Source organism: Thamnophis sirtalis, unplaced genomic scaffold (genome assembly GCF_051295495.1).
Source record: "Thamnophis sirtalis isolate CommonGarterSnake01/CBP01778 unplaced genomic scaffold, rThaSir2_p1.2 scaffold_10, whole genome shotgun sequence".
In the NCBI taxonomy this organism is placed as follows: Eukaryota; Metazoa; Chordata; class Lepidosauria; order Squamata; family Natricidae; genus Thamnophis; species Thamnophis sirtalis.
The window spans coordinates 54,705,215-54,725,069 of record NW_028261390.1 but is presented as its reverse complement, the minus strand read 5'-3'; the positions used below and the strand labels follow the sequence as shown (position 1 = coordinate 54,725,069).

The window sequence follows — 19,855 nt, the reverse complement described above, 5'->3', positions numbered from 1 at the left end:
AAGTATAAGAGATGGGGCAAATGGCTGGCTTTGTCAGGAACAGCTCACAACCTAGAAAACAGTGTGTTCCTGAGGAACGCTGAGCTCCTTCTTTTCTACTTTCTACTTGCTTTCTGCAAAGACATTTTTAATTTTTAATTGGATAAGGTTTTTGAGGGCTATGCTTTTATGTGGGGGAAAGGTAAATTGTTCTTATCCTTTTATTCTTTTAAGCCATTTTGACTCTCTGGAACTGAATAACTAAAAATAATAATGTATTAATTTTTAATAATAATTTATTCTCAGAAAAATAATGACAATGAATCATGCCCATCATCCACACAGTGATGTTGACAGACTCTATTTACTAGGAAAATAGGTGAGCATGGAATTGCAAGTACATCAATTGGTTGAAGAACAAAAAGAGCATTGGAAGAATAACTGAAGGAGGGTGAAGAAGATGCACTTGAAGCTAGTATGTCAGGAAGACCAACTGAATACAGGAGAGAACAAACTGGCTTACAAGAAAGACCAAATGAAGAACAGAAAGGAGACATGGGAAGACAAAGCATTACATGGGAAGACAAAGCCTTACATGGTCAGTACATTAAAGAAAATGGCAGGGAAATCAGATAACAATGGCTGACAATGGCTAAGAGCAGCAAGGTTGAAGAAAGAGAAAGAGGAGCTAAGACACAAGACCAACCCTTAAGAACAAATGCATACAAAGACAGAATTGAGAAGATATCAACAAATAACAAGTGCCATTTCTACAAAAAAGCTGAAGAAATAGTGGATCATCTAATTAGCCAAACAACAGCATGACAAATTAACAACAATGGTGCATTGTAAGATCTGCAAGAAATACCATTTGCCTGCAAGCAAAAAGTGGTAGCACCATAAAATAGAGAAAATAATAGAAAACGAAGAAGCTCAATTGCTCAGGGATTTTAGAATACAAACAGCCAGGTACTTGCCGCATAACAGGTCAGATTTAACAACTGTTGATAAGACAAAAAAAAGTCTGGATAGTGGACATAGTAGTACCAGGAGACAGAAGAATAGAATAGCAAAGAAAGAACTGGAAAAGGTAACAAAATATAAGACCTGCAAATAGAAGTAGAACAACTGTGGCAATAGAAAGCATAGATTGCCTGGGGTGCAATCCCAACACAACTGGAACACCATTTGAATACCATCAGCAATGACAAATTCACCATCAGTCAATTGCAAAAGCCAGCTTTACTCAGAACAGTTTACATCCTGCGACAATATCCCTAACACCGTCAAACATCAACATCTGCCTATCTCAGGTCTTTGGGAAGGACTCATTAGGTGAATAAAAATGCCAAATCCAGTGTAAATATCAGGCTAACTAATTCTACTCTAAATACTTCTCTAAAATATTTCAGAAGCATATACCAAGAAAACAATTACCTATTTAAAGCAGGAATGGGGTGGGAAGATTCTTGCTAGGCAAAATCATATTTCTGAAGCCCAGTCCAACATATCAGTGCTGGGTTCTTTAACCCTATAACAAATGCCTCTTGATCATTTTTTTTTGAATAACTCAGTGACTCCCTCCAGCCCATGCAACTACTCAGAATATAGAAAAGAGGCCAAAAAGAAAAAAATGCTTTGGACTTATTGCCCCCAATCTTCAATGTCTGGTGTACTCCAACAGTCTCACTTTTGAGACTCCCTCCACTCCCACCATTGGAACTCACTTTCTTACAGCTTAATATTACTTTGAAGGGCGGGCAAGGGTAGCTGATGCGCAAAATATACATTGCAACGCTTATTGCAAAGCCTCTCAGCTATCAAACGACAACCCGGCCTTCACGTGGTGCCCCCCGTTCCCACCAATCGGGCTCTGTCGACCCTTGGGACTGGCGCCCCCTTGGGTATATCCAGCCGAAACAGCTTCCATGGATCGCCGTATCCATTCCAATGAGCCTGGTCCGACCTGGAAACGGCCAAAAGGAGGTGTTCGTCTAACCACTCTGCGTCACTTCAAACGGAAAGCCGAAGATATAGTCATGCGCCCATTCAATCTTAGCCGAAAATCATATAATAGCGACTGGCTGCACCACCTGACAACCCTAGCACAGGACCGAAAACAGTGGCGTCAAATTTCCATGGAAGTCGCCTATACCCACGATGGATGAAGAGGCGTCAAGTACAAGTACAAGTACATTACTTTGAACCAGGGCACAGTTGCTTATGGTTAAAATACTGGTTAACTGGATCTAGTCCTTGATTTAGTTTCCCCCATTGACTCCTCTTATTGGAAGCCGGCTGGGAAGATGGCAAATGGTAATCACGTGAATCACTGCTACAACCATCGTAAATACATACTGATTGCTAAGCACCCAAATTTTGATCATGGGACTGACTATGGGGATGCTGCGGCGGTCATAAGGAACTTTTTTCAGTGCTGTTGTACTTTTAAAATGTTGCTAAATGAATGGTTGTTTTAAGTTGAGAACTCCCTGTAACTACAAAGTGGGATGCTGAGGCTCATGCATCTCTCTTTCTGCAAGTATCTTAGGACAGCCATTTCCAACACCAATGCAGAACTCTGCTCACATGCATAGGAAGGGAAATGCTGAACAAATAGAAGCACACAGAAGCCCAAAGAACCTGATTGAGAAAGCTTCTTGCTGAACCCAGGGAGCTTTCTATAGTGCAGGTAATTAAAGGTGGCTTCTTTTTAAAGGTTTTCATAAACATATTTTTAAAAATTGCTTTGCAGAATATTTTCCATTTTTAAAGTTAAAAATTTTTGTGGGAGGATGTTAGGGTAATAATTTGTGGTAACTTGTTTTTCTGGTAACTTCTTCAAAGGTGTATTTACATTCCTTCAAGCATTCTAGAATGCATTTGGGTCCAGTTGAATAGAGTCCCATTTTGTATTTGGTCACCATTTCATTGATGTTGAGACAGTGTCAAACTGAAGGCCCACGGACCAGATCAGACCTATGGGGTGTTTAGATCTGGCCCACAGGGCCTTCCTGGAAACAACAAATGACTGGTCCATGGTGCCTCTACCAGCAAAAACGGAGCTGGCGAGGCCCTCGCAAGCTCCATTTTCACTGGCAGAGGATTGCAGGAGACTATCATAGCCAAAAACGGAGCCCAGGAGACCATTTTTGCTGGCAGATTGCTTGGGCCACAGGTGCCCCTGACACAAGTGATGTCAAGCTGGCTATGCTCACCCTGGCCAAGCTTTCCCTGCCTCCCGAGGTCAAAAACAACCCTAATGCAGCCCTCAATGAAATCGAGTTTAACACCCCTGCAATAGAGTGTTCTTGGGAAGGATAAAAGGCAAGGAATGCATGCCAAGAATACAGAATGCCAGTGATGTCACCAAGATCGTTCCAGCTAGCCAGGGGAAGCAAGCAGGCACCTCTAATGGGCACTACCCATATAGGCAGATGCTGGAGACAGACGATCTCTTGAGTGATAATGGCAAAGCTTCAATAGCGCATAGAAGGCAATAGTAAAACATTGCTATATTTAATCAAGAAAACCACATGGAAAGGCAGGATAAAATCACTGAATCTATAGTGCTGAATGATGAATCCCTCAGGATAGATGGCACTCAATATGCTACTGAAAAAGATGTGAAAATCTTTTGAAGTACTGATGATATTTATGTTATGACTAGGTTAAATTCAGGACACCTAGTTTCCAATGAGGCCATCAAATAAAGTGTAAGGTCTTGCCTCTCCAATCTTCCCAAGAAAGCAGGACTCTTGAAACTGTGGTTGTTCCAAAAGAAGCTTTTATTGAAAGGTTTGTGTTAACAAGAGATCTAGGCAAGAACTGAAGCTTCTCAACTTAAAACCAGCTTATAAAGCAATGCTAACCAAACCCCTTCCACACTACATCATTGCAGGGAAACATAAACTATAGACATTGATACAGTAATGCAAGAAATAGAAACTTCATAGAGAGATTAGCACAGTAATGCAGGAAACAAAAACAGAAGCTTCATATACAGATCACTCCATTTCTCCCCTTTCCTCCCACCAAAATGCCAGCGTCCCTGTAGAAATATCTGGGACCTGACATGCTCCTCCCCCATAGAAAAATGGGAAGTCCACCTAAAAAAAAAACAGAGAAGGGGAGACAAATCAACGAGGTTTGTCAGGGTACAAGTGATGAAATATATGTACTAATCTGGGGCATGCGTATGTTTTTTGTGAAACCATTCATTGTGTGACAAGGGGAGGTGTTTCCAAGACACTAGGTTCTGAGTGGTCCCGTGGAATTTCTTAAGAGTCAAGAATTTCCTGAATCTCAAAATGTTGTTCACCCTCTACCATAATTGGGGGTGGAACAGGGGTAGCCGGATGAAGATCAGAGGTGACTTCAGGCTTCAATAAGTTACAATGGAAAGCATGGGAGTTGTAATTCCACCATGACAAGGTTAATGATATGAACTATGGGGAAAGGCCCAATTAAGACCCAACATTTTAGACTGCTGCAAAGATTTTAGAAACTTGATGGAAAAGTAAACTTTGTCCCCCACTTTATAAGGTTTGGGTTCTGTTCGTTTCTTGTCTGCTTGTGCTTTATAGGCAGCCTTAGCTTCATTCAAGGGTTTGCGGACCACCGGCCAAATGGATTGCAAATGACTGATCCACTGTTTCAAGAAGGGTATATCTGGTTCATGTGAGGGTATAGCATTAAATTCTTGTCCTGTGGCCACTCTGAAAGGGGTAAAACCTGTGCTAGCATGAACGGCATTAGTATAGGCTACTTCTGCAAAAGGCAGTAGTTCGGTCCAGTTGTCCTGCTTGTAATTAATAAAACAATGCAAGTACTGTTCCAGAACCGAGTTCATTCATTCCATAGCCCCGTTTGTCTGTGTATGGTGACTAGAACTAAATCCCAAGTACAGTAGAACCTGTGATCACAACCATAATTTGTTTCATAACTTTGGTCACAACCCAATTTGGTCATGACCTGAACCTAACCAAAATTAATGCAGCAGCCACATGATGTCGCTGTTGTTTGGCACTTACAAAAAAAATGGTGCGGAAGGGGAAATCGTCCATGGCCATGTTTGATCATCACCCGAGTATGTGTTCGTGACCAGATTCAAAAAATTTGTGAATTTTTTTGGTGGGAACCAGATTTGGTCGTGGTCAGGAGCATTCCAGAACTTGGACCTGAATTGAAATCCTCTGTCCAGAATAATACATTGTGGGGGCCCATGCAAGTGGTAAATATGGACCAAAAACAGTTTAGCCAAGGCTTTAGCCATAGGGATCTTTTGGCATGGGATGAAATGAGAAAAATGTTTTGAGAAAAGATCTGTGACAACCCAGATCACAGTGTTTCCAGAACTCTGGGGAAATTTAACAAAGAAATCCATGGAGATCTCTCTCCATGGTGCTGAAAGGTTGGCCACCGGCTGCAGTAGACCGGGGAGTTTCCCCTGCCTGCATTTAGCGGCAGCACAAATGGGGCAGCTTGCTACATAACTTTGTATGTCATTTTTTTAATGAGGGCCACCAGAATTACAGTTTCAGTAACTGTAATGTTTTTACAAAACCAAAGTGAGTCATGACAAGCTTGCATAGTCCTCAGCCTTTCCCTAATTGGGACATACATCTTATTTCCCACCCAAGCTAACCCCTCTTTTATTATGCAAGTTTGTTTATTGGCACTAAACTGTTTCTAAGGCTTTTTTGAAATCTGTGGTAGTGACATTGTCTAAGGTGGAGGCATCGTTCTTCGCCTGAGAACATGTGACGACCTTAGCTGCTAATTGGGAGGTTGGAACCATGGGCTTAATTACTTCTGTATTGACACTGTTGTATTGCGGTAGTTTGGACAAGGCATCTGTCAAAAGTGAAATTAAAGCTTGGAAGTACTAGGCCCCCTAGATTTGTTTTGGAGATATTTTGGTTGGGGTTTTGAGTGCTTCTAAGTTCTTGTGGTTGGTCCATACTTCGAAAGGTATTTTACTTCCTTCCAAGAAATGTCTCCCAGTTAGCTGCAAAAGCCTTTTTTTTTCACATTTTGCCCATCTCTGTTCAGTTTCAGTTATCTTCCTAGAGGTGAATTCACACAGTTGTAATTTGCCTTCCTCGTTCTCTTGGAGTAAAACAGCACCGACTGCCACATCACTGGCATTGGCCTGGATTACAAATGGTTTGTCTGAGTGTTTTAATACATGTTCAGCCGAAAACAGTTTTTCAGTTTTTCAAATGCCACTTGGAATTCCATTCAGTGGTTGGCGAGGTTTCGGTTTATCTACCCCTTTGGTTTTTAACAGATTTGTAATCGGCAACACTATTTGGGCAAAAGAGGGGATAAACTGCCTATAAAAGTTAGTGAACCCTAGGAAGCTCTGCAATTGTTTTCAAGTATGGGGGGTACTTAAGAACTGCTCTGACTTTTGTGGGGTCCATTTCTACCCCCTGGTGAGAGATTAATCTATCTTATCTTGGTGAAAATCACATTTGGAGAGTTTGGCAAAAAACTTAGCTGCCCTTAATTTCTTCAAAACCTCCTGCACCAATTTAACATGTTGAGTCTTAGTTTCAGTATAAATCAATATATCATCAAGATAAACCAAAACTCCCTTATACAAGTGCTCATGCAGCACCTCATTAACTAGCTGCATTAAAATGGCGAGAGCCCCTTGGAGTCCAAATGGCAAAACCTTGAACTCAAAACATCCCAACAGACAATTAAACACTATTTTCTGTTCATCCCCTTATCGGATCCTGATCTGGCAATAAGCCTCCTGCAAGTTTAGAAAAAAGCATCCCCTTTGTCAGATGGGCCAGCATGTCCTTCATTAAGAATAGGAGATAAAGATTTTCCTTGCAAAAACATTTAAATTCTTATAATCCACACTTAAACGTATGAGCCATCCTCCTGGAACAGCCACCTTGGGTCTCACCAGTTCTATGAACCCATACTTGAGATTTTTGTCTATGAATTGCTGCAATTCATCCAGTTACTGGGGAGTCATTATGTAAAGTTTTGGCTTAGGTAGTTTGGCCCCCGGTAAAATCTCGATGTCACGATTTGTAGACCTGCAGGCCGGGGGGGGGTGTCATCTGAGGCCGCTTCGTTAAAAATATCCATCAAATCCCAGTATTCCCTGGGGTTGCCCGGTAAGAGTCCATTCGCCACAACTGCAGCTACCTCCTCACTCTGCAGTATTTCAGTCTGGTGGGGTTCTTTGTTCTGAATTAATTCATCATTATGGAATTGGAGGGTCCCCTCTGTCCAGTCCACCCTTGGGTTCCACTTCTTTAACCAGGTTAGCCCCAGAACTAGGGCCAAATCCATCCCTGGTTTCACAATGAAAGCAATGGTCTCAGAGTGATTTACCATCGTTAATTCAAGTGGTTCAGTGGCAAACATGGCCAGGGCACTCCCTGCAATAGACCCATCGTTGGCAGAAGGAGACTGAGGTTTTAAGTGGCCTTAGTTGAATGCCCAGTTCAACAACCAGAGTTGGGCTTATTAGCTTTCTCACGCACCCCAAATTTAGCAATGCCTTAAGTCTCACTTCTCCCCCAGTTACTGGAATTAACAGTTCTATACGGGTTGTAAAGGGTTCGACAACCCCATTCACCAAAGGGTCTTCATAGTCGCTCTGCGACTGACCCTCCACCGGAAGGGGTCAGAGTTCCTCACAACGTAATTGATTCCAGGGGGAACTCAACAACTGAATGGGTCTTCGCGGCGATATCTTTGGAACACAATGGTGGCTTTGAGGGTTTCCCTCTGACCGGCTTCTCCCTTTCGCGTGGACATTGTCACATGGTACTCACTTGCACGGTGACCTTCCTACCCGCAATGGAAGCAAGCGGCTGAGCATGGCGAGACAGAGCAAGGTTTAGTTTCTTCCCTTCTCCCTTCCTGCGGGGTTCTTTTCCAGAAGCGGTTCGCACGGTACTGGTTTCGAGCTTGGATTATTTCCACTTCCTCAGCCAAGAGACACTCGCTGTGCAGGAAGACTGGGGCTCCAGGGGCAATGCAGGCATTGTACAGGTCATTATTTACACCATCTTTGAACCAGTACACGAGTATTTCCTCTGGCCAATCTACGTGGCAAGTCAGATCACAAAACTCTACAATGTATTCAATGACTGGACTACATGCAGTCTCAAGCCTTGCAGTTGGCTAAGGGGTCCTCAAATCTCCATCTCAGGGCTGTCATGAAACAGTTGAATTGGTGGAGCTCTGTTGCATCTGCATTATGAAGGTTCACCATCCAACTGCAGCTGATCCTTCTAGAGCCAGGGTGACAACCCTGACTTTGGCACCTTCTGTAGGGAGATCCCTCCCATACTCCTGCATTTAGGTCAGTATGTGTGCAAGGAAAAATCCAGTTGCTGGGGATTCCCGTTGAATTTGACGCCAAGAGGAGCCGCCTTCCATTCTATGGGTGGAAGCTTCCTCTTGAGTCGTAAGCCTTGCTTGCCGTTGAGATGTCTCCTGAGTGGATCTTCCATGGTGGAAATGGGTTCATCAGCAGCCCCCACAGTTTCAGCCATTGCCCTTTCGTTCATTGGTAGTTCCCTTTTGTACTCCTAACTGCCCTGCAGCACAAGCCTGGGCATCCTGGATCTGCATGCCATGGATGGCTTCCTTCATGAGGTTCAGGAGTTAGTTAGGCCAGTCTGGGGCTCCTTCCAGTTCATCATAGTTCATAAAGGTCTCCCATCTCCTGCTACTAACAAGGTTGTTGGTTCCCACGGATGAGGGTGATATCTTTGGTTCTGCCACCCCAGCCTTCCATCTTCCCAACACCAATGGACCACCTCGGCTTGGCAGTGGTGCTTGAGGCAATGTTCTCCTTGACCCAAGCATTGAGGGCCTCAATTGAGATTTTTTAGGGTGGGCTTCTTCCCCAGTCTTGATACTGCAGTGATTCCAAAATGAGTTTTTATTGGAAGGTTTGTGATAACAAGAGATCTAGCAAGAACTGAAGCTTCTCACTTAAAACCAGCTATTTAAAGCAATGCTAACCAACCACCACCACCCCCACACACACTACATCATTGCAGGTAAACAGAAACTTCATATAGAGATTAGCACAGTAATGCAGGAAACAGAAACTTCATATACAGATCACTCCATTCCTTGCCCCTTCCTCCCACCAAAATGCCAGCGTCCCTGTAAAAATATCTGGGACCTGTCATAAAGACAGTTTTCCTGGATGGAAAAAGCTGCAAAGACAAGATTACAATGGGAATGTGGAATGAATGTGCTCAACACAGTGAAAGATGAAACAAATAGACAACAAACTGACAGATTAGGCATCAGGGAATTGAAATGGACTGGAACTGGATGCTTGCAGAGAGAAGACTATCTTGTTTTATATGGAAAAAAGGAACCTTTCAACTAACTAACTAAGAAGGTATGTAAAGACAATACTTGAATACAATATAATCAATGACTGAATAACATAATTCAACTTTGCAGATAACCTTTTACTATAATGATTATCTGAGTTTATACTTCAATTACTTAGGTTACAGAAGATAAGGCTGATGAATTTTAAAATCAAATTACATCTGAAACTGACAGAATGTGCAAGCAAAATGTGATCGGAAACAGGAATAACAAAAGTTGAAAATACAGAGGAAAATGTCAGATTACATGGCCCAAGGGACTAAAATGAAGCACAAGAACGACATATGCAGTTCTTCTAATCCAATTATTTCTTTATTGCTCATAGAATCTTTCAACAATATCACACATATATACATAGATATCACGGGGTAGAATTTAAAGAAATCAAACTGATAAAGGGAGATATTACAGCAAAAATGTAACCGCAGGTTGATTATAAACTGAACTGCTGAAGTGCAAATTCCAAGTCAAGTTAAAGCAAAATAACAACATCAAAGAACAAAGCCAGTTTTCATAATGCAACCTACCAGTTTTAAAGAAGAGTCAAAGCCTAGAAAGGCAAAGACCTCGGGAAAGAATTTAACAGTTTCAGAGACTTTTTAGAAAAGACAAAAAGTTCTATTACAACATCTAGGATGGAAACAGATATACAAAAAATAATCTTCTTAAAGATCTCTGAACTCAGGAGCATAAATTGGTATGGTATAGGATGCCAAAGTAAGTTCAGAAAATATCAAATATAGAAATATACTAATTCTATAGAATAGAGATGTTCAGATCCAAGGTATCTTAGAACAGGAGTGTCAAACTAAAGGCACACAATGTGGTTCGATCTGGCCCATAGAGCCACCCTGGAAACAGTGGAGCATTGGTGTGCAGCACCACGGCCTAGACTGACCTGGTGCTGATTCTGGCAGCGGTTATACAGGCCAGAAAGCAGTGAGGCTTAAATCCATAGGGCCAGAGCTGGCAGGGGCCTGCCCCTGCCCCACCCCCTAGGCACACACACAGTAAAAGGCGAGCATGCGGGGCCTGCCATCCCTGGGGGCCAGCCTGCCCCATAGGCTCACTGCATTCTGAGTCCTTTCATCCAGGACACCAGGGTTTACTGCCTCCTGTGCGCAAGCCCCAGCCTGCCCTCACAGCCCCCCAGGAGGCGAGACCAAGGCAGCAGGGTGGTCTCTCACCAGTGAGGCTACTCTGCCACCCCCTAAGCATGCTCACAGGAGGCTGTGAGCACATGCAGGCCCTGGCGTCCCTCCAGGGCAGCTGCATTGGTCATATCTAAAACTGACCATGTTCAGGCTCGGATGGCCGCCACAAGTTGTAGATCAGTGCTCGGTCAGCCTGGGCCGGGTCAAGGTGATGCAAACCAGTCCTTTACTGTTTCCAGGGTGACTCCACAGTCCAAAGGGAGATTGCCAGCACTGTTGGTAGCCGTGCAGCTGGCAGTCGCAGCTTTCCAATGTAGGCCCTGGGGCGGTCCCAGTGAAAGGGAAGCCTCACAGACTACAAGACCAGGTTCAGAAACAGACAAGGGGAAGGGGAGAGACTGGCAGCGCTTCCCTTTCACTGGGACAGCCCCTCCCCCCATTGGAAGCTCATGCCCGGCGCCTGCGGGCTCCCGCATCCTTTAAACCTGCCAGGCAGGAGTTCCACTGGCAAAGCTGGTCCAGGTTTCCCGATTTACAGGCAGAGGAAAGGCTGCCGGAGCCTCGATCCTGTCCTCTGAGGCGGCACCCACAGATGGGGCTTGGCCAGAGGTATCCACAGGCAAGGCTGCGAACCATCACATCTGGAGGGTGCCACAGGGCAGAGGTGAGTTTGGGGTGACTTGGAGGGGCTGTGCTTGAGTGGGTAATTTGGAGACTGTAGCCTGGGCATCTGGTGAGGGAGCCTCTGGCCACATGCAGAGCACCCCTTGGTTGCTTTGCCAGGGTCAGAGTTTGCAGCCGAGAAGCCTGGCTGTGGCTTTCCAATGCAGGGGGGCTCCCAGTGAAAGGAAACCCTCTCAGAGTGTGAGACCAGGACAACTAGTGGGTCATGGAGGCATGGCACTGATTTATTCTACAACCTGGTGGCGGACATCCAGGCCTGAACTGTTAGCCTTAGATTGGACTCAAGAGGCTACTCTGCCACCCCCTAAGCATGCTCACAGGAAGCGGTGAGCACTTGCAGGCCCTGCCGTCCCTGGGGACCGTCTTGCCCCGCGGGTTAACTATATTCTGAGTGCTCCTCTTTCTTCCAGGTCACATGTGCTCGCTGTCTGCTGTGTGCATGCCCGCGGGGGGGGGGACGACACCAAGGCAGTGGGGTTGGTCTCTCGCTGGCTTCAGGGCGACCACATGGGTCAGATCTAAGGCTGTCATATTCCGCCCCGAATGGCCACACCAAGTTGTAGATCAGGCCTTGCAGTCCCCTTTCACTGGGACCGCACCGCCCCTGCATGGGAAAGCCATGATCAGTGGCAGCAATACCAATCGCTCGCCCTGGCCTCATACTTTTCTGAGTGTGGAGGAAGATTCAGACAGCATGAAAAGTGTTTGACAAGGCTTTGAGGCAGCGAAATCCCTTGCTTCAAGTCTCCCATTGGTTTGCAAACCCCTGCACTGTTGCAGTCTCGGTGCAAAGAGCATTTCCAAGCCGACAAGACTTTGGGGCAGTGAAATCGCCTTGCTTGAAGCCTTCCATCAGCTTGTAAATGCTCTTCATGCCATTTACAGGTTGGAACAGCATGGAAGGTGTTTTCAAGCTGATGGGAGGCTTCAAGCAAGGCAATTTCACTGCCCCAAAATTTTATCTTGCAAACGCATTTCAAACGGCTCTGGTACAAGCCAACAGAGTCAACAGAGGCCTAAACTACTGTAGTGTGAAATCAGTAGCGCATGATCTCACGCTACTGATTTCCTATGAGCTTGCTCTGCAGTACTACACAAACTGCAGGACATTGCTTATGCGCAGATGAGGAGAGTACCTGGGGAGGGGGTGCTGAACAGTACTGCACGAACTGCAAAGGGGAAGAGGGGTGAAAAGGGGAAGCCACCTCAGCCGATGGACAGGCAGCAATAGACAGGGACTTCCCATTTTGACCTCTCCCCGCTGCTGTTGCCTCTTCACTTGGACTCCAGTCTAGAACCGAATGGGCAGTTCGTCTCCCCCCAGCACTGTTTGACACCCCACCAAGCACTCTCCCCAGCTGCGCACAAGTCCTGATGCTCAGCTTCCCCCCACCCCGCCAGGCTTTGGCGCTCACCCTGGATCACCCCTCCCAGCCTTGTCTAGCCCATCATAGGTGCCCCTCGATGTCACAGGCCAGGGCGAGTTCACTATCAAGTGTGATTTTAAAACTGGACCAAGAAACATCAATAACATTACTCTGCTAGCTGAAAATCTACATTTGCAAGCTGAAAGTCAAAGAACACAGTAAAAAACTGTGACTAAGATTAAATGTAAAGACCAAACTAATGACAACAGGTACAGTATTGCAAGCTGCTTTTGATGAACAATGAAAATACTGAAGAGGGATAGAAAGAGTATTGACACTTTTGAACTTTGAAGATGGGGAAATACTTTGGATAGCCAAGAAAACAAGCAAATGAACAAATCAATCCAGTTTTCCTTCAAGGCATGAATGGCCAGGCTCCAATTTAGACACAATGCAAAAACCTAGCTTTCTTAAGACTATAATGCAGGAGGAAATGGAAGGGGGGAAAAGGATGACCAGCAGCAAGGTGAATACATACATTTATAGAAGCAATGAAAAACAAGGACCAAGTTGGGGACAGATCATCTCAAAAATGTACGTGGCCATTAAGTATTGATAATGACTTCATGGCATGTAATTAACAGTTTAACAAAGTAATTTTACCATAACATTTTAAATCAGTAGTCCAGTAGTTCAGGACAGTGGAATAAATTCTTATTTTTAAAGTTTTACATATCAAAAAAGCAAACAATTCTTAGCACAAGATTCAGAAACCTGATGCAATCTAGATAGGTTGGATTTGGTTGAAAATTTGGGGACTTATATGGATGGTCCTTGCTTAAGGACTACTTGTTCAGCAACCATTCAAATTTGCATTAGTGCTGAGCAAGTGGTAACTTATGACTTGGTCCTCGAAGTTGCTATCATTGCAGCATCCCTGCAGCCGTGTCATCAAGAATGCCAGAATTGTCATTGGTAAGCAGCACAATGGCATGATATGACAGCAATTCCAATCCCACTTGGCATCATTAACTGAGGACCTCTTGCAATCAGTATATCCAGTGTGGTCAAATTGGAGGCATTTATATTCATGGAAGAAAATATCCAGCTGTTTAAAATTGTTCTCAGATAGTTGTAACTTAAACAAGTTAATTAAAAAGCAGGTAGTCCTCAACTTACAATAGTTCATTTAGTGACAATTCAAAATTACAACATCACTGAAAAGGGGACTTCTGTGTTTTCCATATTTACAACTGTTATAGCATCCCATGGTCACATGACCAAAATTCAAATGCTTGACATCTAGTTCATATTTATGATGGTTGCAATGTTCCAGTATCATGTTATCAGCTTTTGTGATCTTCTGACAAGTAAAGGCAATGGGGAACCTAGATTCACTTAACAACCATTCTACTAACTTAATAACTGCAGTGATTCACTTACCATATTTTTCAGAGTATAAGACACTCTGAAGTATAAGACGCACCTAGCTTTTGGGGAGGAAAACAAGAGGAAAAAATCTGCCTCTGTCTCCCAGCAATTTACCTCCTTGCAGCAAACAGCACAGACAATATACAATGTTTGTGCTTTTACAGAGTATAAGACACTCCAAAGTATAAGATGCACCTAGCTTTTGGGGAGGAAAACAAGAGGAAAAAATCTGCCTCTGCCTCCCAGCAATTTACCTCCTTGCAGCAAACAGCACAGACAATATACAATGTTTGTGCTTTTACATTTCAGACTATACTTGTACAGATGCTGTTAAAATTGATGTGGCTTTCTGGAAGTATATGTTATTCACTGCTATTTAAAAGAAGATACAAGAGCACTGGGCCTCTTCAGATCAAGCATTTATTTTAAAAAATCTTCATTTTGTTAAGTTGTCTAGAACAATAATAAAGCAGTCTTTAAAAAATAAGTCTAATAATTTGAACATTCTATAGGAATGTATAGTTATTGACTTACCTCCTTGCAGTAAACAGCAAACAGCCTGTTTCAGTTTCAGCACAGCCTGATTTGCACAAGAAAAAAAAATCTGCCTCCCACCAATTTTCCTCTTTGCGGCAAACAGCCTTTTCACTTTCAATTTCAGATCAATTACCATAGTCTATGGCCGCCTCCACAAGTCCCATTTTCCCCATTTGCTGCAACTAGGTAAATTGCTGGGAGGCAGAGGCCAAAGGGTGGGGGCTGGCAGGTAGGCAGGGCTACATTCAGTGTATAAGACGCACCCAAATTTTCACCCTCTTTTAGGGGCGGGGAATGTATCTTATACTCCGAAAAATATGGTGAATCTGTGGCAAGAAAGGTCATAAAATGGTGCAAAATTCACTTAACAACTCTCTCAGCAACAGAAATTTCGGGCTCAATTGTTCTTGTAAGTCAAGGACTGCCTATAATGTGGCTGCACTGAAGGTACATAATCCATAGTATATTTGCACTGTAACAAAGCTATACTGCTCCAACCCTTGAAATGCTTCTCCCCTGGTATCCCCTAACAACATGCAGAACTAGAGAGGAAGGATTTTAGCTGCAAGGTATGATATAGGATGTGATTCAATGAATGTTGCCTACAGGTATGAGAACATTTCTAACAGGAACAGTAAACAGTAAAATCAGAAGAGAAGATAGGTCTTAATGGGGTAATACAGAAAGCTGCCGTGGCAAACAATTTTTTAGAAAACAACATCATCTCTTAATTTCTATTATCAGTTCTTAAGTTTCTGCTAAAGTCTAATGAGTAATCTAAATATGGAGATTTATATGACAATTGAATAGTAACCTTTTTCATAATTGTAATTTCAGCCACTCCAATGCCCAATTAACTCTCACTGCTGACTAGACTCTCATCCAGAAACTGTTTGAAATTCTTTCATGTAAAAGGGAGTCCATATGAGATCATTTGCAACTTTCAGTTCTGGTGAGGTGGCTATATACATTTGATAAATAAATTTACCAACTTTTTTTTTTTCTTTTCCTTTCCCAATGTTAGAAGAGTCCCAATGCTTTTTAATGAACATATGTGTGGGAAGCATGTTCAGATCATCAAAAAGGATGATTTATGTTTATTTATTGGCTGGGCCTACCCTATTTCTCTTTTCCTGTTCCCCTGCTTTCTGAGTCCAAGATACCATAGCCAGGACTCCCTGCCTGTCAGTGGACCTGGCCCTTGAAGGATATTCCTACCCTGGCTCTCTTTCCACTTTTGTAAAATAATAATTTTATACAATCTGAACATGCAATATCATAACTCATGAAACTAATATAGGAGTTCTGCCACACTGGTTACAATATTAAGGAAAATACAACATGCAAGGTCTTAATATTTAATTGTTTAATTTTGTTCAATGTATCTAGTGCTTTGCATTTTTCTATATAAATTAAGGGTATGTATAGTTTAAAAAATATTCTGATAAATTGATTTGGACTTTATGCAACTACAATCACAGCCCTTCTAGTCACTAAGGCAGCCACTGATTTCTCTGATTTCCACTTGGGTAGGAGGGAAAAGGAAGAAAATCCACTTTAAATTGACAGGGATATGAAAATAAGAGGGGCTGCCTTCATGAAGCATAAGGGGGGGAGGGCTGTACTTGCAATCCAACGCACTTATTCTGTATCTTTTATTAATTAGGCACACACCCAAATTAAATATATCTCCCAGTAATTATAACCACTGAACTATCCTTTGTTTTTCGTGCTATTTAGAACAGCTGCCCTCCACCATTCCTACTCTGGATTTCATGGCAGGAGCCCTAAAGGCAACCTGGCTGTTGGATATTCTTAGATCTCTTGACTTATACGCTACCGCAGCTTTCTCCACGCCCTCCTGGATCGGCACAAACATTTCTTCCCCAATTACACAGAAATTACAAAGCCATAAAGTGGTTTCCCACGCAAGCTTTAAATTAAGCAAATATAAAAAAAACTAGAATACATTACATCTATGTTTCGAATGATGACAGATTTTCCATTGGTATATAAGAAATTGTTGCCTTTCGGATCTCCGCCAATGATTTTGGAGACCCCCCTTTCGACCTGCGGGAGGCTGGCAAACACTGTTTCTACGAGAGAGAAGGGGACAGACACAGGGTTAGCCTCTGCGGAGGAAAGAGGGAGGCATCGGGCCCCAAATGTAACCTGTTGCTTGACTCAGCCATGGAAGCGGCAAGCGGCTCCAGCCAGCCCTCTTCTCCTCCTTCCAGACCAAGAAACCCGCCTCGGCCCGGCGATGCGCGAGTGGCTGGGAAGGTTTCCCCGGCCAGACGGCGGATTCCGGAATGATCGGAGCTACATTTTTTCCGGATCGGAGGTGGAATCGTATCCCTACACCACCACCCCGCCTCTCCTCTCCCATTCAGCTTCGCTTCCCGGGCCCCTCCCAAGAGAGGCCCGCCATCTCATTTTATCGAAGGGGAAGCGCAGGGAGCCTCGGATCGGCAGTAACGGGACCAGCCGGGACGCCGCTCTTCCTCCTCTGCCTTCTCCCCTGGTCATGGAAGGCAGAACCAGGTTCCCGCAGTCCCCGGCCTATCTAACAGCCTCTCCCGCGAACGGGAACGGGAATGCCGCCACTCACTCAGCTGGTAGGGCATCGTGGCTGGCTGTCGCTGCTGCGGGGGCTTCAAGGGCGACGAGTCCGCGGCGGGAGCAAAGGCAAGGGAAAGCAAGGAAGGGCTTGGCCAGTCCCCCTCTCCTCTTCCACCTCCTCCTCCAGTGGCGTTGGGGCTGGGAGGGAGCGACGTCAACTCCCGGCTGCGCAAAGCAGGAAGCGCAGCTCACCCAGCTCTCGTTTATCTCCCGGCTTTGACCATATATAGTCAACTCTGTTCGCGCGACGGACGGACGGGCGGAGGAAGAACGGCGACCGCGCCGTGTGGCGTGGCTGGAAGGGCTCGGCCCGAAAGCGCCGCCGGGAGGGAGAAGTCGCTCGGATCCTGGCGCTGCGTCTTCTTCCTCCGCGGCTCGACGCAGCGGGATGAGGGTTGGGTTGTGGGGAGCTCCGGGTCTCGAGCGTTCGTCTTTCCCGCCTGGAGGCGGCTGCTGCCCGGAATGGCAGAAAGGAAGGAACCGGCGAGTTATTCCTACGCTTCCCGCGGCGAGTTTGCATGGATTCGGACTGCCAACAATCCAGCTATTCCCTCACTGCCCTCTGGCGGTCGCCCACATTTGCCCCACCGTTTTTCCCGTTTCAAAAGCCGAGTAAAGGGTTTGTGGGGTACTGAAACCGGAGGAATTAGAATCCGGGCGAGAGCAAGGTAGATGCCGGCAGTTAGCCTTTCGGGAGAGATGCCGGGTTAGAAGTGTCATCCTGTTCCTGATTAGCAGAGTTAAATGTCAACTTGCGTTTCAGGAAAACCCATCAGGCACTCTCTTCAGTATGGAAGGCTGTGAATTGGGAGAGTATTTGACAAAACACTAACAAAGCATTAAATACTGGTCCAAAAAGAGCCAGGCACAGAGAACACGTTGAAGTGGGAGGGAGCAACTGACAGTAACCAACCTCCATTCTTGGGCTCCAAGGAAATGTAACGTGATCTGCAAATTTATTTATTTATTTATTTAAAATATTTATGTAGCTGCCCATTTTCTAACCAACTCTGGATGGTTCCCAATCTAAAGTTACTGTATATGGTAATCCCCAGAAGTAACATACTGATAGTCAGTGTGGTAGGTTCATTCATTCATTCATTCATTCATTCATTGAATTTCTATGCCACCCAATCGCGGAGAACTCCGGGCGGCTTACAGAAATGAAAAAAGAACAAAGTTCCTCCGATCCGGCGGGAAAATACTCAAAGGTGATTGACCAAGCCGTTTGACAGCTCCCATTGGCTGCTGTCAAACAGAGCGGCGCTGGATTGTACATAGTTGAACCCAATAAAGAACTGTTGTTTACTGCTAAGCCTGAGTCTGCCTCAGCCATTCACCGGATCTAACACTGGCGACAAAGGTGGGATTGGAAGGCAACTAGGCACAAAAAGAGGTGACAAACAATCCAGCCAGAGCAAGCGCGGCATAAAGTGGCCATCTTTTAGTGGCAAATTCAAAGCCACCTTGACTGAACAAGATGCATGCCCCACCAGATCCTTATGACCCGGTAACCAAACACTGGGACTTGTATATGATTAGGTTCAAGTGCTTCTTGGAAGCGAATGACCTTCCTTGGACTCTCCAAGAACCGCAAGAAAGTTATGTTCCTGAGCTACTGTGTGAGCCAGAGGTATTTGACACTGCCAAAGATCTATCCGACCATCACCTGGTCGGTGCTTCAACGCACATTGAGGACACACTACGCTCCCAAACCATCTAAATATTTGCAGAGACACGAGTTCAACCTCTGAAATCAGAAAGAAGTATGTTGCCGCAATTTGAAAAGCTGCAGCATATTGTGAGTTTCGCAATCTAGATGAACCGTTGCTGAACAGAATTATTTGCGGTGTCTGAGATATCAACTTGCAAAGGAGGTTGCTAGCGAAAACCAATCTCCCTTTGCAAATCGTGTTGGATGAAGCCAGGGCTACAGAGTCCTTGACCAAGTCGACGGAGATGCTGCAAAGGCAGAATAACCCCAAAAGCATGTGCAGAACCTCTGAAGTTCATTACGAGACTGCCGAGCGAGAACTCTCTGAAAGGGAGGATGAGATTTTCTGCATGCGCAGAGAGGAGGGAAACTGCGAGAATTTGAACATTGTTTCCCGCCTTGCGCCAGCTGTGGGAGCAACCACCAGCAATCTGCCTGCCATTTCCAAGACGCAATCTGCCAATGCTGCTATCGTAGGAGACACATTGCAAGAGTCTGCAGGACCGAGTTTCCAGCCGCACCACCACTGAAACAGCCTGCCGCCCAGACCACATGACCAAGACCACCCAGGCGAGAGGCATGGAAGCTCTGGATCCCAACATCACCCCATTCAATTAAAGCCCCGGGGGGTCCTTTTTGCCCTCCAACCAAAAATTGACCAAGAATTAGACAAGCTAATTGGCCAGGAAGTTCTGTAGCCGGTTGATCGTGCCCCCTGGGAGACCCCTACTGTGACCCCGGTCAAGCCTGACGGGTCTGTCTGCATCTGTGCGGACCACAAGTGCACCCTCTACAAGGGTCTCCAACAGAGCACTTATCCGGTGCCCATTGTCCAGCATCTACTTCATTCCCTTGTATTTGCAAAAGTATTTGCAAAATTAGATGGTGCAGGTGTACCAGCAACTGCTGGTAGATGGCGCCTCAGTGGAGACCCAGACCATTGTGATGCATTTAAATGCACCTGGCTACAA

The 19,855-nt window shown here is 44.9% G+C and overlaps 1 protein-coding gene across 2 annotated transcripts in view; it reads right to left on the bottom strand.

Moving 5' to 3' along the window:
• The window catches only part of WDR1 (WD repeat domain 1), a 48,440-nt gene extending 31,109 nt beyond the window's left edge, over positions 1 to 17,331 (bottom strand). The window contains exons 1-2 of one of the 2 annotated variants that reach the window (XM_087724639.1): positions 17,160 to 17,331; positions 16,523 to 16,644 (exon numbers count right to left, since the gene is read on the bottom strand). In XM_087724639.1, the coding sequence (XP_087580765.1) occupies positions 16,523 to 16,644; positions 17,160 to 17,175 (138 nt within the window). In that variant the 5' untranslated portion in view covers positions 17,176 to 17,331. The remainder of the gene's footprint in view (positions 1 to 16,522; positions 16,645 to 17,159) is intronic. The other variant, XM_087724638.1, reaches the window with a different exon arrangement.
• Between the last annotated feature and the right edge of the window lie 2,524 nt (positions 17,332 to 19,855).